This window comes from Schistocerca nitens, chromosome 3 (genome assembly GCF_023898315.1).
Source record: "Schistocerca nitens isolate TAMUIC-IGC-003100 chromosome 3, iqSchNite1.1, whole genome shotgun sequence".
NCBI classification, from domain to species: Eukaryota; Metazoa; Arthropoda; class Insecta; order Orthoptera; family Acrididae; genus Schistocerca; species Schistocerca nitens.
In genome coordinates this window covers 388,822,932-388,848,895 of record NC_064616.1, presented here as the reverse complement: position 1 = coordinate 388,848,895, position 25,964 = coordinate 388,822,932, and the positions used below count along the sequence as shown (strand labels likewise).

Sequence of the window (25,964 nt, the reverse complement as noted above, 5' to 3'; positions counted from 1 at the left end):
AAACATCAGCAGCTACTTTAAATCTTCGATAAGCTACGCAATGTGTACGCAATATGCTGCATAGAAACCTTGGATAAATTTCGCTTTGGCAATGATACAGGATTATGTTGACAATTTTATTATTTCTGTAAAATTTTAGTAGAATAATTTGGAATATAATCTCAGTATGACTTCAAAAATCTAGTAAAAATTTTCAAATTCAGTAATACACAGCACTGCGTACTAATAGAGAATTCCACTGCTGGCCGTATCTCGGACATGTGCTCTCTGTCCACAACTTCGTGTTCTGAGCAGTATCTGTGTTTCATGGTCACAGATATTGTTTCACTACGAATTTACTAAATACGAATGTACGGAAGATGACCGGTTTTATTTGAGAAAGGAACTTAGAGACGTTTTTAAAGAGACTGGTGGTGCAGAGAAGAAGTACAGTATCACTAGAGACGGCGCTACAACTTATAAATAATAATGGCAAGATATGTATAAACGTTCACCATAATAAATCCTGCTCATCTTAAACATTATTTGTAAACAGTTAACGCGTAAACGTATAGTGTCGCTATTGCATTGTGATCCATTAAAGCTTACTACGCAAATATCACAGTTAAGCACATTCAGTATATTGAGTTACAGGTCATTTTTAATGTAACTGACACAATTTTGCAGCTGTCAGAATAACATTAATATTAACAGACTATTTACATCGCTTTTCGTAACTAATACATTATCGTACGATACAAAAATTGTTAAAAAAACATACAGTAAATTACAACCCGTATCGACATAATTCGTTTCTGAAAACAAAGAGCATCAAACGAACGTATCCACAAAATGAAATCTTTGGTAAGAATCACTACTACAACACAGAGCAGTGTGAGCTTCAGTCGCTGGCGCCAGCGCCGGTTCGTTCACGCGCACGCGCACTCGATCACTCTCATATCGTCCCAAACTACGCGCTTCAGTTTCTTAGGATCGTGCTCGTCCAAGTGCAAGATCTCCAAAGGTTCGAGTCTTTTGGGCGCGCAGCACGGCCGCGGCACACCGTACTTGTTATCGTGTTTCACTTTCGACCAGAGAATCGACTGAAAGAAAGCGTGGTTGTTCACTGGATTGAACTCGCGCGGGCACCTCCCTTTGCAGTAGCCCAAATCGAAAGTGAGCGGCTGGCGGATGAATTCGAATCCGATGTCCTTGAAAACGACAGGCATAATGTGCCTGCAGCAACGCGGCTTCTCTTTGCGGCACTTCACCTGCCGGAAGTTGACCTTCTCGTACTCGACGACGTTGCGCTTGTGGCGCGCCGACGCCCCGTCGGGGAAGACTTCGGCGAGGATGTGGAGCGCGGGCGCGTCGCCTCGGAGCACCCCGAACGTGAGGTTGCGTTGCGCGCAGCCGGCGCACTCGAGCTGCAGCCGCGCGTCGCTCTCGCCGACCTCGAGCCACGAGGCGGCGGCGTGCGTCACGTCGAAGTCGGCCCACTTGGGCGCGTCGGCCGCCAGGTGGACGCGGCGCTCGTCGAGCAGGCGGCGGCGGCGCAGCGACGGCGCCAGCTGGTAGGCGCGCACCGTCACCGGCTGCCCGTCGGCGGCAGGCGACTCCGCGGCCCGCAGCAGCACGTGCAGCGACGCGTGCGACACCACAGCTGTGTGCCGCTCCGGCAGCGAGAACTGCAGCCACGCCTCGGACGGCGACACCCTCCGCCTGCGCTGGTGGCGCCAGCGACGCACGGGGGGCTGCACGTCGCTGCCATCTGTCCCACAGAGAAATCACTCTATTAACAGAGCCCTCACAACCGGTTGTAGCAAAATTTGGCCAGGCGTCATGCTCGTGCTAAGCTCGAGACTTTTTGAAGAAACGTGATTGTGCACCGGGACCTTTTATCCAGGCGCATGAAACAGAACAGTTACTGTCACACGTTAATCACTTAGAATATAGAAGACTGACGGAAAAGGGAAGTGTTACACTGTGAAACACATATGTTGTAAGTAGGCTGTTTAGGTTTTTATGTTGGTAGTAAGTAGGCTGTTTAGGTTTTTGTGTCACCCCAGCTCTGTATGAAAATCACTGGCTGTGCTGTGTGCATTCTGTGGCTGGTTGGCATTGTTGTATCATTCGGTATTGTAGTGTTGGGCAGTTGGCTGTTAACAACGCGTAGCATTGTGCAGTTGGAGGTGAGCCGCCAGCAGTGGTGGATGTGGGGAGAGATATGGTGGAGTTTTGAGAGCGGATGATCTGGACGTGTTTCCATCAGAGACAGTAAATTTGTAAGACTGGATGTCATGAACTGATATATATATTATGACTTTTGAACACTATGAAGGTAAATACATTGTTTCTTCTTTATCAAAATCTTTCATTTGCTAACTATGCCTATCAGTAGTTAGTGACTTCAGTAGTTAGAATCTTTTATTTAGCTGGCAGTATTGGCGCTCGCTGTATTGGAGTAGTTAGAGTAACGAAGATTTTTGTGAGGTAAGCGATTCGTGAAAGGTATAGATTAAAGTTAGTCAGGGCCATTCTTTTGTAGGGATTATTAAAAGTCAGATTGCGTTACGCTAAAAATATTGTGTGTCAGTTTAGTGTTGATCAGAATAAGTAAAGAGAGTAATGTCTGAGTACGTTCAGTTTTGCTCAGCTCTTTGAAAAGCAAATAACGTAAGAGGTTTATCAGCACAGTAATTCACTAATTTTTCTAAGGGGACGTTTCATAATGTATCAGACTTTGTCGGGATATTCATCAGATAACGGCTATTAAATGACTGAAATTTCATTCCGTCCGATACTAGTATGGGTCATGACTCCCATAGGCAAGAATACACTCCTATATTCGTTGTATCACGGAAAGCAAACAGCTTACCAGTGTCATCGCGACAAATATTTCTTGGCATCCCTGACACACGTGCTATGCCAGTTCTTGAACACTGCCAGTCGGAGACTGGTATGCAAGTACACTTCTCCTCACTGTCTCAGAGATTTTCTATGGGTGCCAAGCCAGGCAGGCTAGTCAGGGATCCGTACATACTTCGAAGTGTATTGGATGTGAACCACAGTGTGGAGTCTTGCATTACAGTGCTGGAATATACCCTTTGGTTCCTTGGTCATATAGGGTACGACAACACGTTTACCATTCTCGTCACACACTGGTGGCCATTCAGCCTGACTTCAACAGTCCTGTTGTCATATAAAATTGTTCCCCGCACCTGGATTCTAGGTATTGGTGAGATCTCCACTTCGAGAAGCACTGCTTCCTTTGACCTTTCACTATGTCTTCTACGGACAGACTGGCGTCCATCTAACCGCCACAAACAGAAGCGAGACTCGTCGCTCAGCATCACAGGATCCACTCAGTGTCCCAGTTGACTCTGGTCTACAGCACATAAATCTCTCCTGTCTGTGCAAGTGTGTCAATGGTGAACGATGCTTGGCAACTCGAGGTCTGACTACAGCTTTCAGCACTCTCATAGAAATAGGCCTTACTATTCCCCTAATTTCCTCGTATCCTCGGCCCAGATGGAACTTTGGGAAAGCGGACTGGGCTACTTTCTCAGAAAAACTTGATAAACGCCTTGGATGGATACCTCCAACCTATAAAAATTACAAAAGATTTGTGGGAGCAGTCATCAGCTCAGCTAAGAACAGCGTTCACCGGGGATTTAGAAAAGAATACGTGCCGGGGTGGAACGAAGAGAGTGGGCGCCTCTATAAACAGTTCCTAGAGCATGGGGATAGGGAGATTGCAGATGACTTATTGCACAGTCTGGACGCTGCCAGGCGCACTAAATGGATAGAGACTGTTGAGGAAATGGACTTCAAAAGAGCAGAAAGGCGTGGTCGCTACTTCGGAAGCTTGGTGGTAGTAGCAAGAACCAACGACCAACCAGCTCTATTTCTCCAAACACAGTTACGGCGCACATCAGTAAAACCTCTAGAGCTCCAGGGGATCGCCGGCACGGTAGCTCAGCGTGTTCGGTGAGAGGGTTAGCTGCCCTCTGTAATAAAAAAAAAACTGAGTTAATCGATCAATAACGAACTTAAACGGATGTCTTACGACGTCCGCCCCGAGCAGATGCAACGAACAAAAGCGAACAAAACGAGATAAAAAAAAAGGGGGGATCGAGCTCATACCATAAAAGTTAAAAAGGAACTTAAAAAGTTGAAAACTTTTGTAGAAAACAATTCACTACACTCGCAGCCCTTCTCAATCGAAGAGATAACACTGGCTCTGAGAGACATCAAGCCACGGAAAGCCCCAGGTTTTGATGGAATTCATCCAGAGTTTCTGATTCACTGCGGTAAATTTGCAAAATTATGGCTTGCACAGTTCTTCTCCAGCATGATGGAAACTGGAAGAATACCAAATACCCTTAAGAATGTAAAAATCATAGCGATACTGAAACCAGGTAAACCGAATGACCAACCAAACAGCTACCGCCCAATTGCCCTTCTTAGCATGATCTACAAACTACTGGAGAGACTTATATGTAACAGAATAAGTCCGGATATTCTTAAGTGTATCCCTGTGGAACAAGCAGGCTTCCGGCCAAACAGGGGCTGCACAGATCAAGTCCTCTCACTACTTCCTACATCGAGGCAGGCTTCCAAAGACAAGAAAAAACATCAATGGTATTTATAGACCTGACAGCGGCTTATGATACTGTATGGAGGCAAGGCCTGATTTACAAACTACTCCGCATCGTACCATGTTTGAAAATGGCTAACCTTACCAACGAGATGCTCTGCAACAGACCATTCCAGGTGATACTTGGAAATTATAGGAGCAAAACAATGAAGCTCAATAATGGCTTACCCCAATGATCAGTCCTGGCACCGCTACTTTTCAGCATGTATATAGCCGTTATGCCTAATACTAAATCTGAAAAGTTTCGATATGCAAATGACTGGGCCATAGCTACATAACATCGAGATATGGAGCATACTGAGACTGTCCTGACAAGCGACTTTTCCTTGCTGGGAACGTACTTTCGTGAATGGAGACTACAACCTAGTCCAACTAAAACTGAGGTTATGTGTTTCCACGTGAATAATAAATTGGCTAACAGACGCCTTAAGATATATTTTGATAACAATATTCTGCCTTATAATAAAAATCCAAAATACCTGGGAGTGACATTAGATAGAACCCTGAGCTACAAACAACACACTGCTGCAAAAATCCGTACTAGGAACAATATCATTCAGAAACTATGTGGTACCAGCTGGGGTTCCTCCGCCTCTACCTTGCGATGCTCTGCTTTGGGACTTGTCTACTCTGCGGCAGAGAACTGTTCCCCTGTTTGGCTAAAGAGCGCTCACACCAAGATGGTGGACACAGTACTGAAACAAACTATGAGGATTATTTCAGGTACAATAAAATCAACCCCCATTCACTGGCTACCTGTACTGAGCCACATACCGCCACCTCACTTACGAAGAGAACATGCGTTTCTCAGAGAATTAAAAAAAATACAAGACAACCCGCAACTTCCGATTCAAGCTTTGAGCAATGGCATTGACAGAGATAGATGGCGCTCTAGACATCCACCTCTTATAAGGGCCAAAGATCTGGAGGAAAATGGTTTCTGTCTTGAAGAACGCTGGAAAGTGGAATGGGAAGAATCAGCACCACCACAGGTAAACACCTTACTGAAACCGTCGAACAGACCTCCAGGCTTTGGCTTACCACGTAAAATCTGGACCATCCTCAACAGGATCAGGACGGGCCACGTTAGATGTGCGGACTCTCTACACAAATGGGGAAGAGCACCATCCCCAAAGTGCGACTGCGGCGCTGAGAAGCAGACGATCCGGCACATCATTGCAGAGTGCCCTCTGAGAGCCTACTCAGGTCAAACAACGGACTTCCTGGATGCGACTCGAAGTGCAGTTCAATATATTAAAAACCTAAATGTTAATTTGTAATTATATATATGTTGCTCATGACATAACTGTATTTAATTCTTTATGTCTTGTTTTTAGTGCCAAAGTTATAAAGTTATTGTAGCAGCTTATTTCTCTATAAACGTGATTTGTACTTGCCATACGCTAAATAAATCAGCACTCTCTTCCAGGTTGTAGGTGGTGACACTCTGCTTGTTAACTGTTCCCGGATTTAGGGTATTGTCACTAGTCTTATTGTCAGAACCAGTCCGACGATCTCATTGTGGTTTAATCCTTCTGAATGGACCTGTGTCTACTATTCTTGTCACACTGCTGTTCTGAGCCCACCTCGTCATCACTTATTTTTCACTCACTGAACTACAGCCAACTGCCAGTAAGATCGGTCGGTATGAAGCTCCCAAGTCCTGCATGTCAGTGATCCGAACTTCCTCAAATTCCGGAAGATGGCAGTAGGCTTCATGTGCACATTATCTGGACACCTTGTGTTGCTATCTCCACTAGGAAAGCTTCAGTAACGTTAGACATACCCAATAGCCACAATGTACTCACAACGTCCTTTATTTGCAGGACGATTCTTTCTACACTGAAAACGCAGGAAATAAGCTCGCATGAGAATGAAATTATAATAAACGTATCCAACAGGCATGGAAATACCGGCGAATCAGCTTGTTAGCGTTCACTCAAGTTGTTCATGATGTAACACTTCCCATTTCCGCCAATATATTACGCTACATTTTATGGTACACCAAAGAATACACTTGTAGGCGAAACGAACAGAATAATATCTCTGACACTGAGAACACATTATGTTGCTAAGCCGTCACGTGCAGCAATCAGGACCTCGAAACATTGCGACATGGAATGAAACACAGGCTTGTTACCGTGCTCCAGAACCTTCTTTCATTTGGTTTGTACTCGTAACCGAGTCCGCAACTATCAATAGTGATTTCTGGAAAACAATGATGATCTAATTTCTAACTAACCAAAGTCTAGAAATATCTTCTCAGCAGGTGCAGTTGTCGAACTGTACATGGAGGTTGTGGCGTACAAAGGGTATGACAGTAAGGACGCATGCCTTGAGCACCGTTCCGTCAGGGCGCAGTTTTTGGCAGGCGAAAACAATGACGACGAGGAAAAGAAAAGGGGAAGGGAGAGGGCGAAGTAGGAGGGGAAGAAATTGTAAGTACGAAAATGATTGGAGGGCACCAAAATGGGGAGGGGGCATACATGTACGAAAGGAAATCACGAGGAAATTCGGTTAGGAGTAGGTTGTGCTACAGTTCCAGAAGACTTATTTCTCCTTATGGGTACTAGATTGAGCTACTCACGTTATATCAAGTGAGCCAACGCTTGCGTTGTAGAGAGTAGATTCCATTTTATCTTTTATTTATTACGGCTTTCCAGCGACCGATAATGAAACAATGAAAGAGGAATCGAGTTTTTGTTGCAAGCACCATGTTAGGATTGTGTTATTCAAAAAGAGTTACTGAGACGTACCCCTTTTAGTCTAATTTGAATTCGTGAAGATCTCAATAAACGAATAAAGAAGCTAAACAGTGATCAGGATTACATAAGAAATGGACAGTTCTCATTTAGGGCAGGGTTGGGTGCAAAGTCGAAAATTTCCCTTGTTACCCCACGTTTAAGAAAGTCATTTTGAACTAACTGACTTCTTGCGACTTGCCTCTATTCACTGTTTATACATATGCCTGCCAGTCAATGCAGTATATCCTGTGCGATCCTTAATATCGCTATATGAGAAAACACATTTCCCGCATACCAAACACCGTATCTCATTCAGAAGTGACTGACTCATGGGTTTTGCTTATTTTGACCTCCATAGGGGACGTTGCTACTTTTTTTTTCCTACGTTGTTTGACGGCTCGTATCTTTCTGAAGTTGGCATAGCATAGCATAGACCATCACTTCATTGGCCATTCATTGTTGTATACATTCGCTGTGTTTGGATTCAGTTGGAAAATTGTTTCTAGGAGATCAAATTTTAGAAACGTGTATTTGTCATCTCAGCATTGCCAACTGCGAGGAAGTGTTATCCGATAGAAACTGCACTAATTTCTTGTTGGATATTGACTAAATATCCGCCTGATGTATCATCCACCTACCAGCTTTTAACACAGAGCCATGTAAAGCTCTACAGTCTTCGAAAACTAAAATATGTGGTAGCCTTTGATTACAATCGTGTCATATGGTTATCTGATCACAAAAATTTCTAAGAGTCTGAATGATGCCCATTTATAGGTAAAGTGGAAGGAAGACTTGGTAGGATAATGAGACACTGGCTTGCTTCAAAAGAGTTTCCTTACATGAAACTTGTACGGCTCTTACTTACTACACTACGGCTCTAGTGTGGGTTTCATATCAGGTCGCCCATACGGAAACTGCAAGAGCATATACTCGCAGTCTTATTTGAATGGCGCGATACTACAACTGAAATGTTGAAGTACCTTAACTTGTAGACGCTAGTACGAAGGCGCTATAATCTGCTTATAAAATTCGAAGAATTGGCTTTTAGTGCAAAAACTACGAATACTCTTCAGACCTTTATCTACAGATCCCATAGACATCCTGTAGTCAAACTTAGGCAAGGAACAGTCAGTTCGGGGGCGCACATTAAAATGTAGTTCTCATGGTCGGTCAAGCAGCGGAACACAAAGACGGCTTAGTACATTAAAAATAAGTAGTATCGTTCTCCATGCTCTTCTAAGTGTCACGCTGTGACAACAAAATTTCTGGGGAAACACATAGAATGTTTCAGAATGAAACGAAAGTATGACAGGAAACTTTATCAAGGAGAAATATGCTCATGTTTCGTTGTTAATTTTATTTGACAGTTAATTTTCAAAAACGCCTCAATCAACTACACTGTAGCAATTCATGTAAATCGAAGTAGTGTCCATATTCCTACAATTCCTCTAAATTATTCTCTAATGGATTTCGGGGCAACTGTGTAGCGCTGTGTACTTGGGAGGAGCCACTATTTGCCCATTCGAATGTGTTTCTCGTGGTCCTTTTATAATCTTATAAAGCATTCGCCGAAATCGCTCCTTTCAATACGAAACAGCCGATTTCCTTGCTAGCTGTACAGCTGCATCACTAAAAGATGTCAAACCATATATCTCATTTATCGTTCTGCTCTAAATGTTCTCAGAGATGCCCCTGCTGTCTACTGACTCCAGTGCCCATGGTGATGATGATAGTAAATTAACAAGTCATTAATTTTTTCATTTCTTTTTACAACTCATGTTGAAACACATTATAGTAAGTTTCAGTAAATGTTACAGTTCATGTTCGCATACATTGTGATGCTAATCATATCATGTGAAGTGTACCTCACTCTTTAACGCATACGAAACTTTCAGTAAAAACGAGAAGGTTCTTCTTCCCTGTGTAAAAAAAACCCATGAAGTAGCTCGCCAAACCCAATTTCACTTGGCGTCTTCTTTTTGTAACAGATTATATAAAATGGTGTTTATTTACACGAGAAAAGTTCCATTAGTTACACAGAGCGTTTCTCCAGCATCACGAATCCACGAATTTTGTTTATTTAATTGAGGTGTAGCAGCTATTGACGAAGGGAATGGTGACCCATGGTCCTACAACGGTGACACTCTATTGCATTCGATGCAGAAATATCTGCTTTAATCACAAACGTGAAACGAAATTTTATCATGTCATTGCAGCATTCTGAATTAAAAATGGTTCAAATGGTTCTGAGCACTATGGGACTTAACTTCTGAGGTCATCAGTCCCCCAGAACTGAGAACTACTTAAACCTAACTAACCTAAGGAAATCACACACATCCAAGCCCGAGGCAGGATTCGAACCTGCGACGGTAGCTGTCGTGCGGTTCCAGACTTTTGCGCCTAGAACCGCTCGTCCACCCCGGCCGGGCTTCTAAATTAAGAAATACTATATTTCATACATCGTGTGTGAGTGAGAGATATTGTTAAGGATAGTGGTAACATTACACTTAATATCCTCTAGCTGGTCGCCTTCAGGTGTGTGCTATGCTGTACACTTTATTTGCTCAATCCCTTTCATACCAATGTTCGTAGTAGCCAGACACAATTAATCGTTTAAAATTCGGCTGTCGCAGTCAACTATAGCATACAGCTATGTGTATAACAAATGTTACGCCAGTTAAGATAATATAGGTCAACTTTATTAAAACTATTTCCATGAAGACAGCGCGCAGTTACTGCAGTGTTCGTATCAGTCAGTGACAAATACCTAGTACGTTAGAACATAAAACTTGAGTGTACATGGGTACGTGGAGAAATCGAAACGTGTAAAGAAATGATAATCATTCAGGAATGCAAAACTGAAATGTCTAACCGATCACATACAGTGGTATACAGAAAGCTGTAAGATGAGAGATGAGATACTGGGGCAGTGGTAGACTGTACAATTTTAAATCAGTAACTACTAAAATGGAAGTCGAAGATAACTAAACGAAAGTCGCTAGTAAGTATATATATGTGCTTCGAAAGATGTACTCTTAAATGCTGTGCAAGATGTAATAGGGACCACTGTGTGACATGAGAGGTTACAGAGCGTAGGTTATCTGCACAAAGGAGCGACCAGTGGACTGATGATGCGTATCAAAACTGGCTTTTAAAAAGATTTCTCGAAAGAACCTAGCCTATTCGAAATTACGCAGAGACTCAGCACACAACTCTACGATCGTCATCAGTTCATTGTGTGTTCCACTTTTTCGAGCTGCGGAAATGCTTTAGACTCATAACAAAAGCAACAGTACTGCGTCACGGGCTTGTTTGGCGTCTGATTTCAGAAGACATTCATATGACAGTTAATCTGCGTCAACAACTTGGCCCACTCCGAAATCAGTTTCAACATACTGAGATAAGGCGGCTGCCAATGATCCTAGAAATTGTTCACTTGCCCCTACTTAACTGATACATTGCTGTCCTCTCAAATGTGAAAAAAATTTCTTCGTCTAGTAATATTCTCTCAAACGGATTGAGCGACGCTAATAGTATGTGTTGCACAGGCAATGTTTCGCACTAACTGCTGCCAAGCATTTTATATCATATACAGAGAACCACACGTTAGTGACAATGAGCGCGAACAAATCACGGCCTTGGCCATTTATTCTTGAGATAGTGAACTTGTTCCAAGCTGTTTCACCCCAGTGGAAACTCAAATAGCAATCATATGTGACATCATTTTTCAAATCTATTGCGGGAGACACTCGACGAGCTGAACTGTGCTTTACCTTACCTTCATCACTCATCAAGTAACAAGTTATGTTTTTGAAATTCATCAACAAGGTGACAATTTCCACAGAAAACTTGTGGCTACTTCTTAAAATTTCCTCTGTTTCCGACTGTATTTCCGGAAATGAATTATTTAACTGTTAGCTGTTTAAATCGGTTGAAAATTTCGCGTTTATGATTATTTAGAGTATTTACCATTCCATGGTGAAGTACTGCAGGCAGTTGTCAACTGACTCCCGTATACGTCATTCAAGAATGGCGGTTGTTATCTAAATGTTTCCTTCAGTGACCAAACTTGTGTAATGCGTAAAACGAAAGTAACATTTGAATCTCCACTGTATGTTAAAAAAGAAAAAAAAACAATTTCCGACAAAACGGTCGTAATATTTATGTCCGACTATGTAGTACTTGCTGTTAAAAATTATTTCTGATCCAGTGTTTACTTCATAACTATAATTCACATTTGAACCTCACATGAAGTATTTTTGTTCACTTTCATTACAATGGCGTAAGCGACTATTGTTAATTATTAGGATGAAACTGATTCGAAATGATCCCCCACAAACAAATCATAGTTTCAGTTCTAAAGATAAAACTCAACGATATGACAAGTAATGACCCCTTCATCGTAAATAGAGTTGAAATATTCCAATAGCGTAAGCAACGAAGGTAAATTGAACTACGAAACTATTTAAAAATTATCTTCTACTAATAATTAATAAAATAGGTTGTAAACAATAAGTTCAAGGGTATGACAAAAGATAACCTCCTCAAAGTAAATAGACTCGAAACTATTTCATCAGATTACATGAATCTTAGAAGTACAATTTATGTTCAACTGATTTATTGTATTTTATGTGTAATGCACTGTATGTAGTACACTCTTCACCCTTCTCAAACGGACGCTTGGAATTACTCATCCGAGAATGATTGATCACTGAATGTAGACAGAAACACAGGGAACAGAAATGTATTACGTCGTATTTAACGAGCCTGCGTAATTGGAGCGCGCTGCACCATGAAGTCGAGACTATTACAAGCTTACGCGTGTTCTCACGGAATGAACAACCGCTTTAAATTCATTCTTTATTCCAGAAACAGGTTCTCGGGCATGTTCAGTAGGAAAAATCACCTTGACCGAAAGCGAGAGAATGCGGAGCTGTCAATTAATCAACGCGATGAGGAAACAGAGCTAGCTACTCAATAACAAATAACGCCGAAATTACGGCGGAAAAACGTTGATGGATGGCAGCTGTCGAGTAAAAACACTGAGGATACGGTACATACAGCTCGTTCACTCATTAAACTTGACTAACAGACTGGCACAGTTGCGCAACTCGTTGCGAGAAACGAAGTTGCGTGAGATTCTGGTAACAGGGGCTGACAGTAACAGGTCGCTTTTGCTGCCAGTCCTTTCTCAGTAAAAGCTTGACGCGTTTTTGTTTTCAACTGGCTAATATTATTTGATCTGCAATTGCCAGAGTCAGCTCTTTAGTGCTTAAATTCGCCTGGCGTCAGCTACAGCAAACACAGGAATGATTGCATTTGAGAAATGTTCGTAGGTGGTATCAGAAGCATGACTCATGCAAATTCATTATTGCTCAATAAAGTAGCCTAAATTCAGGACTACAAGCATGGGCATTCGAGTTCTGGGAGAACCGCAGTAACAATGTATTAGCCGGTTCAGCAAGTTGTTAGAATATGCGCAGCACTGTCAATTAAGAGTCTGGGAAATATCTCAAAGGTTCAGTTTACGATCCACATTTAGTAAGTAAATTCTTTCAGGTGATTGCTTTTCAGCGCTATTTATAGTTTTATACCAGAATCACATTACAAATAACGCGTGACGCGGGCGCCTTTAATAGACGTGGTGAGTTAGGTTTGCACTAGAAACGCAGACGCTTTTAATATATTCACTCGCACTAAAATACCGTGCAGTCCTTATGAATCGGGTTGATGGCAACATGTTCACAACAATATCCGCAGAGTAAACAAGCCACTAAAATCGTGACATGTAACAGAGTGAAAGGGCTCAAACCTCCGTCAGCCCATCCAAATTCCAGTTCTCCAAAGTTGTTTTTATTCACTCTACATAAGTCTGAATTACTTTCTTCAGTAAGATCGCGAAGAATTTGCTCTCTAATGAAGCTTGGTTAATGTTCCTTATCTGCAGAGAGGAAGTTAAACACAACTGGTGCAACGGTTAACGTACAGTCTTTGCGGTTACTAAAACGGCTAGCCAAGAATTTCGAAACGATGAAAATACGATACCAGGAGAGCGACCCCGATCAGCTAGAAAGTCCATGACTAACTGCCTGAAGTGGGAATTAGCACGATTATTTAATGTGGAATCACGTAAGGGACTACAGTAAGTCCCTCTGATACAAAGCAAACTGTCTGTCGACATTACAAGCGGAGATTAGATGAAACGCCCCTGAGGTTAAACATGAGTATCAGGTAAATGGTAAACGTTATTTCATGGATGACATTTTCTCCATTGCACATTACGCGTTCCAGCACGTCAATGGTCAAAATTACATGGACAGTATCATGCCACGGTGCTTGTGCACTTGGTTTCATAATTCATCAAATGTCACTTAACACCATCACGAACATGAACCGGCTATATATTTCGGGCTGTGTAGCAAGGACTCGTAACATATGCAACACAATATTGACTTGTATGTCGTAATCTATGTTCAGTTGACGCCTACCTGTAACCGTTGGAGTATTTAACAGGTCGTTACAGAAGGGAAAACGCAGCACGGCTAATTGGAGTTAATGCTTAACAGATGAACACAATTAAAAAATCACGTCAAGTTAAAGAGCAGATACCATCATTTGGTGAAGAACGTCTAGTGAGGTTAATTTCGATGTATATACGTTTTTAACACTTCCATACCAACCCGTTACTCGCTAAGGTAATTTCCCTTTGTATGCTCCTGAGTCAAGAAAAATAGTTACAGAAAATACTTTGACTGGTACAAATTGTTACCACTTCTTATCTTGATATAAAGTGGTTGAACAAACAGTTAGGAAATTTTTTCTTTGTTTACAAACGAAAATTATGTCCTCATGTTGAACAAAACCTTGAAAGATGGAGAAATTGGTTTTGGTAACCATGAACGTGATGTACATTTCAAGTTGTTGGAACTGGCCAGTCATTTCAACACATTTAGTAGTTTAACATGGAGGACTCTATGTTACCTCTTTTCCTGTAAGAGCTCATGTTTTACGTCCCACGAAACGACATATGTCACTCTTTGATATAATAATCATCTACGACACGTTTCCTCTTATTGCTGATTGCCTGATTTGCAATAATTTGCTCATTACACAGACACTATTCTGCCGGAAAATAACCGAACGGTGGGAGTTAGAGTAATTACAAAATTAACACGAAAAATATGCATGGAAGTTCATCATGAACTTCTTTAGACACAAACGCTGTGTGCTAGACCACTATATGAGCTCTTGTGTTTCGCGGAAATTGTTCTTACCGGACAAGCACCCGTTTTCCAAAGACAACACCGTTTCGGGGGGGGGGGGGGGGGGGGGGCCTTATGGGCGCTCAACATCGAGGTCATCAGCGTCCTGCATATCTGGAGGCCGAGAAAGAGAATTAGGAAGAAGAGTAAGAAAGAATGTGTGGTGCAACCGCTCAACACCAGACTCGGTCGTCTCTTCCTTTCTGCAGAGAAATGTGTGCTGCAATGGAACTTCCTGGTGATCCAAACTGTTTGTCTTCGGGCCTTTGGTTTCGAGAGATTTTTTTTTATTTTTTTTTCAGAATGAGTTAGTTACCCACTTTCTTCGATGTATTGATTTAATATTTTCTATCTTTTTTTTATCGAAATCTATCGATTAGGTTGGCAGCGTATGCCACTATCCGCTGCATGTGGCAATTATTTTCTTAATCTTTAGATCAGTCAGCTTTATCGCACCGCATGGATTCAGAAATGCTGTCCGCAGCTCGTGGTCGTGCGGTAGCGTTCTCGCTTCCCGCGCCCGGGTTCCCGGGTTCGATTCCCGGCGGGGTCAGGGATTTTCTCTGCCTCGTGATGACTGGGTGTTGTGTGATGTCCTTAGGTTAGTTAGGTTTAAGTAGTTCTAAGTTCTAGGGAACTAATGACCATAGATGTTTTAAGTCCCATAGTGCTCAGAAATGATAATTCCTACAAGCTAGACTATCGATCGTATTTGTATCTGCATAATCCCACATTTTATTGAACAGTAATAAATATTTTGGGACTCTGCTAGTTACATTTCAAAGCGTATGTGTCATACTGCGGCGTGGCGCTGCTACGGTGATATCTTAATATAAACCACAAGCCATCGTACGGCTTCGCACTGTCGTCAGTTGCGATATAATTAGGAACAGAGGTTACTGTAAACTTTCATTCGTCTAGCTTAAAATTTTTTAGATATGGAACTACTAACGATATTTCTTAATTAACCTAACTTTAAGTTGTTCAGCTACTTTAGAGCGCAGTTCAGTAAATATAATACGAAGAATCAGTACCTAGAGTCAAACTGGGGCGTTCCCGGTTACGAGTCCGTATTTCTGGCGCAGTGCCACGGACCGTAAGCAGTTGGATTTTCCAATGGACCTTCTCTGCTACCAGGAAAAGTACGGGCATAAAGCTGAGCACCTAACGTCAACTGACATACGGGTCAATTTTTTTAAGGAGCTAGAGTCAGGTTTTCTCTTCTTACGTCTCCCGGGAATGCCAGTAGAACTCAGTTTCATCTGTTCTCTTAACGAGCTACACATAAGAAACAAATGCACTGCTTGTTTTGTACGAATGCAGACACGACGTGCAGCTAATACAAAACGCAGATTCTACCCATATCAAATTATGTTCCTTTACTAAAATAAATTTTCTGGACACTGTTTAAGAGCTCTGGAGCAGCATTACGAAAACGGACGTTTTTAGTGAATAATTGGTTCTGTGTATACCCTCCATCGACTATTCAGTACCTTTTAAGGCGAAGTTCAAATGATGCCTTAGGTTAACCGCGTGAATTAATATGCATTGTGTAATATCTCACGCATATTTCACTTGTCCAAATGAGGAGCATAATAAGGTATTCACCAACAATACAAAATGTTTCTTCGTCTGTCGGATTCTCTGTTGCCTCTGATGTTTTTTTCATTTTTAGTGCCACACTTCATGTTCTCAAAGGAAATGAAAATTTTTAACTACCTTCTTATTTATGAATTAGTACTGTTGTGTATATGTATGTACCCTGTCATTTTTCTGTTACTTTTGATAACTAATATGTTCAACGCTATGTTCTTCAATTCCTACATGTAGGAGTGTGGTCCCACGACTATATATATATATATATATATATATATATATATATATATATATATATATATATATATATATATATATAGGGTGTTACAAAAAGGTACGGCCAAACTTTCAGGAAACATTCCTCACACATAAAGAAGAAAGAAAATATGTTATGTGGACATGTGTCCGGAAACGCTTACTTTCCATGTTAGAGCTCATTTTATTACTTCTCTTCAAATCACATTAATCATGGAATAGAAACACACAGCAACAGAACGTACCAGCGTGGCTTCAAACACTTCGTTACAGGAAATGTTCAAAATGTCCTCCGTTAGCGAGGATACATGCATCCACCCTCCGTCGCATGGAATCCCTGATGCGCTGATGCAGTCCTGGAGAATGGCGTTTTGTATCACAGCCGTCCACAATACGAGCACGAAGAGTCTCTACATTTGGTATCGGGGTTGCGTAGACAAGAGCTTTCAAATGCCCCCATAACTGAAAGTCAAGAGGGTTGAGGTCAGGAGAGCGTGGAGGCCATGGAATTGGTCCGCCTCTACCAATCCATCGGTCACCGAATCTGTTGTTGAGAAGCGTACGAACACTTCGACTGAAATGTGCAGGAGCTCCATCGTGCATGAACCACATTTTGTGTCGTACTTGTAAAGGCACATGTTCTAGCAGCACAGGTAGAGTATCCCGTATGAAATCATGATAACGTGCTCCATTGAGCGTAGGTGGAAGAACATGGGGCCCAATCAAGACATCACCAACAATGCCTGCCCAAACGTTCACAGAAAGTCTGTGTTGATGACGTGATTGCAAAATTGAGTGCGGATTCTCGTCAGCCCACACATGTTGATTGTGAAAATTTACTATTTGATTACGTTGGAGTGAAGCCTCATCCGTAAAGAGAACATTTGCACTGAAATGAGGATTGACACACTGAACCATTCGCAGAAGTATACCCGTGGAGGCCAATCAGCTGCTGATAGTGCCTGCACACGATGTACATGGTACGGAAACAACTGGTTCTCCCGTAGCACTCTCCATACAGTGACGTGGTCAACGTTACCTTGTACAGCAGCAATTTCTCTGACACTGACATTAGGGTTATCGTCAACTGCACGAAGAATTGCCTCGTCCATTGCAGGTTTCCTCGTCGTTCTAGGTCTTCCCCAGTCGCGAGTCATAGGCTGGAATTTTCCGTGCTCCCTAAAAAGCCGTTCAATTGCTTCGAACGTCTTCCTGTCGGGACACCTTCGTTGTGGAAATCTGTCTCGATACAAACGTACCGCGCCACGGCTATTTCCCCGTGCTAATCCATACTTCAAATGGGCATCTGCCAACTCCGCATTTGTGAACATTGCAGTGACTGCAAAACCACGTTCGTGATGAACACTAACCTGTTGATGCTACGTACTAATGTGCTTGATGCTAGTACTGTAGAGCAATGAGTCGCTTGTGAACACAAGCACCGAAGTCAACATTACCTTCCTTCAATTGGGCCAACTGGCGGTGAATCGAGGAAGTACAGTACATACTGACGAAACTAAAATGAGCTCTAACATGGAAATTAAGCGTTTCCGGACACGTGTCCACATAACATATTTTCTTTATTTGTGTGTGAGGAATGTTTCCTGAAAGTTTGACCGTACCTTTTTGTAACACCCTCTATATATATATATATATATATATATATATATATATATATATATATATGTGTGTGTGTGTGTACATTGGCATTCACATATTCTGTTGTGTTCTGTTGTGCTGGGGAGAACAAGAATGTTGTGATAATCTGCATTGATGTCAACCGAAAATACAAATTACTCCAACTAGTGACTGGTTACACGAATTTGTATCTTCAGTTTATATTCAAAGTATTCATTTCGAGCCCAAAGTGACTTGAAGTGTTCTGGTGTGATACAGTTGCTCACTTCCGTGAACAGTGTTATTGATGAAGCTATTATAAATGAAACTTCTTTTAGCTCTAGACCGTATGATACTGAATAGACACTTAAGCGTTTCAAGTAACTTAATCAAATGTCGGATACAAAACAACAAAATGTGATGTAGTATTTTGGCCGCAACTGATGCTGCTTAGCGATTTCTCTCACGCATTTGTCTCATTTATTAGTTATGTACGTCTCGGGTTCTGTAACCAGATTTCTTATTAATTTCTACATAATAACTTTCCTCAAAAACTGTGTCAAGCTGTAAACTTTCTTACCAGGAACAGTATCAAATGCGTGTGATAGATTTTATATTTAGAAAATTAGGTTTTCCTTCCCTCCTCCGTCTATGATTAACTCAAAGACCGACCAGTTTCCAGCTCGTAACGGCGTGGGTGCTGCGCGACGACCATGCCGTTTTCATTGACAGATTATCGTTAATTGTATTAAAGTTGTGTTGACATTAGTTACGTCACAGTTTTACCAATTACAGCATCTGCTATCAGATATAATTCGTAAGTATTGCTTTTACAGCTTGCCTTCTAGCAAGATACAGTGTCATCTACGATGCATATCGTTTTCTGGTATTTTTATTATAGTCAATGTAGTTCGTCATTCAGTGGCTGAAAGCCAAGAACAACGGCGGCAACGTGAATGTGACGGACAAAACAATTTTTGCCGCAACCGTGTTAACACTGTCTAACTAAAAGTATCCGGACAACCGTATGTAATGCCGAAATGACCACTAGACGCAATGAGAGACCCACTCGCCAGCGGAAAAAGGAGGCACGGAGGATTGTGTTGTCAGTACAGAAGCAATAACGGCACAATGGGTCGGTCGGCCAAGAAAGATCAGCGACTTCGAACGTGGAGTAATTATGTGATGTAACCTAAGTAACAAATCCGTCAGGGAGATTTAAACCCTTGTAAACCCGCCAAGTCGACTGTTGCTGACGTGATCGAAAATGGAAACGATAAGGAAAAACCACAGATAAATCGAGACCAAACATACCTCATCTACTGACGGATATGGATCGTAAGACTTTGCGGAGGGTGGTAGTAGAAAGACGCATAAAAAATAACAGTAAGGAATCACTCGTAAGTTCCAAACTGCTACCAGTGGTCTATCTAGGACAATGACTGTGATCAAGGAGTTAAAAATAATGGGGTACAGAAATCGAACTATTCCTCTAAATCTACATCTTTCTGAGGTGATGTAAAGAGTAATGCCACTGTACAGTGGATGAGTGGAAACGAGAGATCTGGAGTGACGAATTACGCTATATCCTGTGACAGTCCGTTCAAAGGGTTCGGCGTTGAGGAATGTAAGGAGAACGTTACTTGCCCTCATGTGTAAAGTCAACAGTGAAGTAAAAAGGGGGTGGTGTTACAAGAATGAGGGTGTATTTGTAGCTTGTGTGTGGTCCTCCGATAGCGCTAATAAAATGCTAAATACGGAAGATTACGAAGGTAATTTCACAGCATTGTGTACTGCGTACATTAGAAGAACAGTTCGTAGACAATAATTGATTGTATGAGCTTAACGATACAACCTCTCAAACCCATCACAAAGCAGCATCTATGATGCAATAGTCTATGGGCAAAAACATTCTTGAAATGGACTGGCCTGCCAGAATCTCGATCTGAACACAATGGAACACCCTTAAGATGAGTTAGGACATCGAATTCGCTCCAGACCCCGGCGTGCAACATTACTACCCTCTCTGATTTAGGCTATTGAGGAAGAATGGGCTGACATTCCTCCATAGACATGCAGACTTCTCACTGGAAGTGTACCCAGCAGATTTCAAGCCGTAGTTAGAGCGAAGGGTTGACATGCCCTATGCTAATGTCACCCAATAGGTGTCCTATTACTTTTCAACACATAATGTGCGTGGCTGGAGGCGGGCAGTAGGGACGATGACATCGAGAGGGCGACCGCACCGCAATAGCAGCTGATGAGACACATAGACGCTATTAATCAGACGACCAACCTCATATGTGCCTGTAACGTCAACCGGTAACACCACATTTTATTTTTTGCGAGGTTGTGCGATTATACGCCACGCTCCTTCGAACAGAATGGAATAGACAAGTTATTTGTTAACAAATGGTACAAAGGAGTAACATAGTTAGCCTTATCTGGTGCACTGTAAATACACTACTGGAAATGGAGTGCTTTGCTAGGATACGCCAGTGCGATTATTCGAATTTCGCAGCCAGTGCGATTATTCGAATTTCACGGCGATGTACATCACATCAGGGATATCGACATCAGTATGAGATGTGCACGAAGCACGAATATACATTTTTGTTCGTTGTGGCATCAAGCAAAACGGCATCTGAATGCCACATTGAGAATTTCCTGACCATCTCTGAAGCATATGCTGTCTCTGTTGATGAAGATTTGCGGCTGGAGGCTTGTATGGAAGTAGATAGCTTCCCATCGCATCCTTGACGTGATCTATAGGTTAGATATTAGGGGGCCGAGCAGAGCGCTGACGAATCTGTACATTCCTCAAGGTGTTTGCGGCGTGTATGGGGTCTTGCATTATCCCGCTGGAATATTCCATTTGGTACCTTGGTCATGAAGGTTATTACAACAGCGTTTATCATTCTTTCCACATACTGGCGAGCATTCAACAATTACCGAAACAGTCCTGTTGTCATATCCAATATCTCCTTACACCTTGATTCCAGACGTTGGAGAAGTATAAGTCTCGAGAATTGCTGCCTCCTGTGACAGTTCACAAGGCCGTCGACAGATAAGTTGACGGCGAGTTGATTCTCAGAAAGAGAAACCAGACTCATCGCTGAACATCATAGGCTGACGTTCAATACCCCGTTGACCCTGGCTCTACAATATGCAAGTCTCTGTTGTCTGTGGTACGGTGTCAGCAGTAAACGTCTCATGGCAACTCGAGATCTCAAACCAGTTTCCATTTATCTGTTCCCTACAGTTTGAGATGGCACTTCGCCTGTATCTTATGTCGGGATTCCATCTATTGTCTTCTATCTATTCGTCAGATACACTCGGAAAAAAGCTACAATATTGTCGTCGAGTAGTCCTTCTAGATGGAACTGTGTCTACCCCTCTTGCCAGACTGTCGTGGGTCCATCTTGCCACCGCTCGCTCTGCAGTAATTGAACTACAGCCGCCGGCAGTAGTGGCCGAGCGGTTCTAGGCGCTACAGTCTGTGGCCGCGCGACCGCTACGGTCGCAGGTTCGAATCCTGCCTCGGGCATGGATGTGTGTGTTGTCCTTAGGTTAGGTAGGTTTAAGTAGTTCTAAGTTCTAGGGGACTGATGACATCAGAAGTTAAGCCCCACAGTGCTCAGAGCCATTTGAACCATTTGAACTACATCCAGATCATACCATTCCTTATCCGTAAGAATGAATTCTTTTTCTGCACTGAAAATATTGAAAGTAAGCTCGCATAAGGATGAAATGTTAATCAAATATGGAAATAGTGATGTTTCATTTTCGTAGCGTTCTGTCACACTGTCCGTTTCTGTCACCATATTTTTCTCACTGGCCGCGCGGGATTAGCCGAGCGGTCTTAGGCGCAACAGTCATGGACCGTGCGGCTGGTCCCGGCGGAGGTTCGAGTCCTCCCTCGGGCATGGGTATGTGTGTTTGTCCTTAGGATAATTTAGGTTAAGTAGTGTGTAAGCTTACGGACTGATGACCTTAGCAGTTGAGTCCCATAAGATTTCACACATTTTTCTCACTGTATTCGACTTCGTAGCATAATAAATCGCAACTTCCTTTGCTTTACAATTTGTCTTGCCACCTAAGTTCTCCTAATTATCTCGATTTTCAATTCACTGAGTAACTTTTGGTTCCACATAGTACACATAGCTGATATGCAGTAGATCTTCAGTTGTGTGCTTACTGCATTGCCAAAGGGCTAACGTTGCGTAAAGAAGTAGTAAACCGCATGACGCAGCAAAACAAAAAATACAGCGGAGCGACTGTGGAAGGTCGCGTGGCGGATATTGGGCACGCGGAAACCGCCGGCGAAGACTGACCTCTGCGTTCTCAGAATGCTCGTATATCGAAAGCGGCCGCCGGACCACACGCAGCGACGCCCTGTCCTTCGACTTATTAACATATCACCAGATTCATAAGGTCGCTGCCGAGAAGTCCGCCTTTGTGAAATAACGTCAGCACGCAGCTGGGTCCTCATTGATGGATACTGGCTGCTCAGAGTGCTGCCGCTTTCTCTGTATCCTTTTGAATGACTTGTGCGCGTCTTTCCACCGCCGTCATGGGACGCGCAGTCTAAATTTAAGGCGGCCGGAGTAGCCTGTGCGAGTCACCAGTACAGCCGCACTCGGTCGAATTTGGAGCGCGCACGTGTCACTCAGGTGCACCTCTCGTTGCTTTGTAAATAATTCACCCAGTGGGGACACTGGAACATTATAGACTGGAGTGGATTTGTATTTGGTGGTGGTAAGTGTGAATAATGACAAACACATGTAGGTGGCAGACATTGCTTTGTTATTGAACCATATATATTAAGGTTTTTCCCCGATACATTCGTAAATGAACATATCAGGAATAATTACATATAAGCCTTTGTGTGAACTGTTGTCCCTCTATTTATATCTTAGCTTGTGAGAGAAACGTGGAGTTTTCAAGACGATTCGTAATTTCCGTTCTCAAAACTGGTTCCAACAATTTTTTAAAGTTGGCTTTCTCCAGCAATTTGTCTTATCCTTATTGGAGCGACTGCTAAATTAGATTTTTCCGCGTTTCTAGTGCAATCTCCCTAAGACAGGCAACTTTCATGCTGCCCTCCTTTGAGCACTCTTGATTCCCCCCTGCTGTTAGGCTTCATATGGATCCCACAAATCTGAGATGCAACGGCTATTAACAGTGCTTTTCAGAGTGCTTTCGTTAGCTGTCCCAGAAGAGCAAATGTGAACGGAGTTCAATACCTCCATTAGGAGTGTGTCGAGTACCACTTGTCAACAAGGGCAAACCCTTTAATTGTGCGACCACCAAAACAGTGGTCTGCTTTACACATTAATCCTCTAGAGAAATAGGTGTAATGAGCTACATTCAGTTCCACTGGCATTATTAATTATGCTCGCAGAGAAACTGAGTCGTCTGGCTATGGTTGTAGGTGTTTCTTTTACATCAGCTTAAACGACTATTGGGGACTTGGTTGTTAGTTTCGCTTGGTAAAAGCAACAAATGATTTCAAAAATACATAAACATAGAGGACGTTTCCTATCATTTCGAGGTATTTTACGGTTTCACCTTATATAGAGCACTCTATTATATACCTGGTATGATCTTCGTGAATACCGAAACGAGCAACGACTTTCTACAGAGTTCTCCAGTTGCGAAACACAACATGCAGAAATGGTTAATATGCCACACAAAACTTGATAAATGCAGAGAAATGAGAAAAGAACCTAAATGACGTAGGATATTAACACAATTACAAAAATAAAAACTAAAATAATTTTTTCGTATCGGAAATGTTCCCTGAAATATAACTGAGTCCTTTTACTGAAGATCCAAGAGAATAGGGTCGCACTGACCCACCCTCTGTTGAACTATTCTATTTCCAAGAAAATGCGAGTTCAAACCTGGAATCACATAATCAACCAGATATCAAAATGAGAGAATGTTGACACAATTCAGAAACATAATAATATTTATAATAAGGTAAGTTAAGTAGTGTCGCATTTTAGGCAGAAAAATCCGTCAGTGTTACATTCAGCCATCTATATGGAAAGTTTTTGTTTCGTTGTGCTCATTAGGAGCCTTCCTTGGCAGAACGTAGTGAAGAGTCTGACTTGTAGCTGTTTACTGCAGGTGTTTATAGAGCACTCGCGCGTTCGTATGTATGTGTGTGTGTGTGTGTGTGTGTGTGTGTGTGTGTGTGTGCATATGCGTGTAGTGTTATATTTTTGTTACTGATACAGGCTAGAGAAAAGGGAGAGGGCGAATCCACGAGTTAGCACATTACGTGCTCCTCTCGAATAGCCCTGAGGGTGCCACTGAACTTAACATCGAATAGAACAATATACACAAAAGACTGTGAACATTAACCCTTAAGTCCAAATCGGACTTTGTAAGTACAACGAGCAGCTGCAGTGCTGTGGTTGTATACGGAAACTTCCAGCACGGAGTGGAATTCCTGCAGTGAAATGAAATCCGCCTGCCTCTTTTTCTTTCACTGCGGATGTTCGTCCGGCAGCGCGATAGGTGTCGTATCAGAGGCGGTCGGACGGGGAAACGGCCGACGGCAGTATATCGATTGTAGTAGGCCACGTGCGGCGCCACTCTCATGAATGGAGCGTGCGTGGCACGTGGCGTCGCTCCCTCCCCCTCCCCCGCAGACGCACGAGCACGCACACGGGAAAGCGGCCGTGCCTCCATTCCGTAGCAGGCGCCGCCGGGCCTAAATATAGCGCGTGCAGCACACGCCCACTCGCCGCGCGCCACCAGCGCGTGAAGGCGGCTCCTAGCGGCTGGTTATTTTGAAAGCTCCGCGGAAATACCGTTCCGCAAATCTCTTAGCCGGCCACCGGCCGCTGGCCGCCACAGGCCGAGAAGCCAGCTCCCCCGCCCGGATCTCGGCTACCGGTCCACCCGACTCGTTGGAAAGTAATTTCGACGTAATTCCCATTACACAGCGTCGGACCCGCAACCGGTAATCGGTGCTCTTCTCTGGGTATTGCTTCGTCGTTTCACTCTCTTCCCGAGGAACGTAGATTCTAACTTCCCGCCGGCCGCTGTGGCCGAGCGGTTCTAGGCCCCTCAGTCCGGAACCGCGCTGCTGCTACGGTCGCAGGTTCGAATCCTGCCTCGGGCATGGGTGTGTGTAAAGTCCTTGGGTTAGTTAAGTTTGAGTAGTTCTAAGTCTAGGGGACTGATGACCTCAGATGTTAAGTCTCATAGAGTTTAGAGCCATTTGAACCATTTTTTGTAACTTGCCTCCGAGGTTGCATCCTAGAGCAGTAGAGCTCTATAGGGAGATTCCCTGTTCGAATTCTGTCTTCGAGAAAGTTTTCTTCGCCAGTATTTAGCTGCTAGGTAGAAGAATTTCTGGGATACGAATTAAGTTACCAGATTGTAATTCAATGTCCTATTTTGAATCTCAGACTTCTTCGTAGATTCTTGTAGATCTAGGGCATGTTAACCGTCCGTGGAATGAAAGGTGGACAGGAGTATAAACTCCAGTCAGTGTCATTGGATACGAAGTACATACTCCGACTGCACAAGGATGGGAAGGAAGTCGTCTACGGCTTTACTTAAGGAATCACATGGGCATTGGTCTGAGGTGAAGTCCAGTTGTCGCCGTTGAAGCGGAGTAATAGCGTACGTGTGTACAAGGCGTATCATCTTTTCCGTAATCTCCGTTAAAAGCATAAACACAGTACTATACGCTCTACAAAACGAACTTCAAGTTCATCCACAAGACACATACTAGGTGTTAGGGTATAAGTGCAGATATTTTTATTGGTGACTGAGGACGGTATGCTGAACAACATTACATCAGTATTTACTTCATTTGCAGACATAATT

General features: G+C 42.8%; 1 protein-coding gene across 1 annotated transcript in view; it reads right to left on the bottom strand.

Moving 5' to 3' along the window:
• Positions 1–711: 711 nt before the first annotated feature.
• The window catches only part of LOC126249246 (bone morphogenetic protein 2), a 58,273-nt gene continuing 33,020 nt past the window's right edge, over positions 712–25,964 (bottom strand). Inside the window, exon 3 of the mRNA XM_049950903.1 lies at positions 712–1,750. Within this exon, the coding sequence (XP_049806860.1) occupies positions 909–1,750 (842 nt within the window). The 3' untranslated portion in view covers positions 712–908. The remainder of the gene's footprint in view (positions 1,751–25,964) is intronic.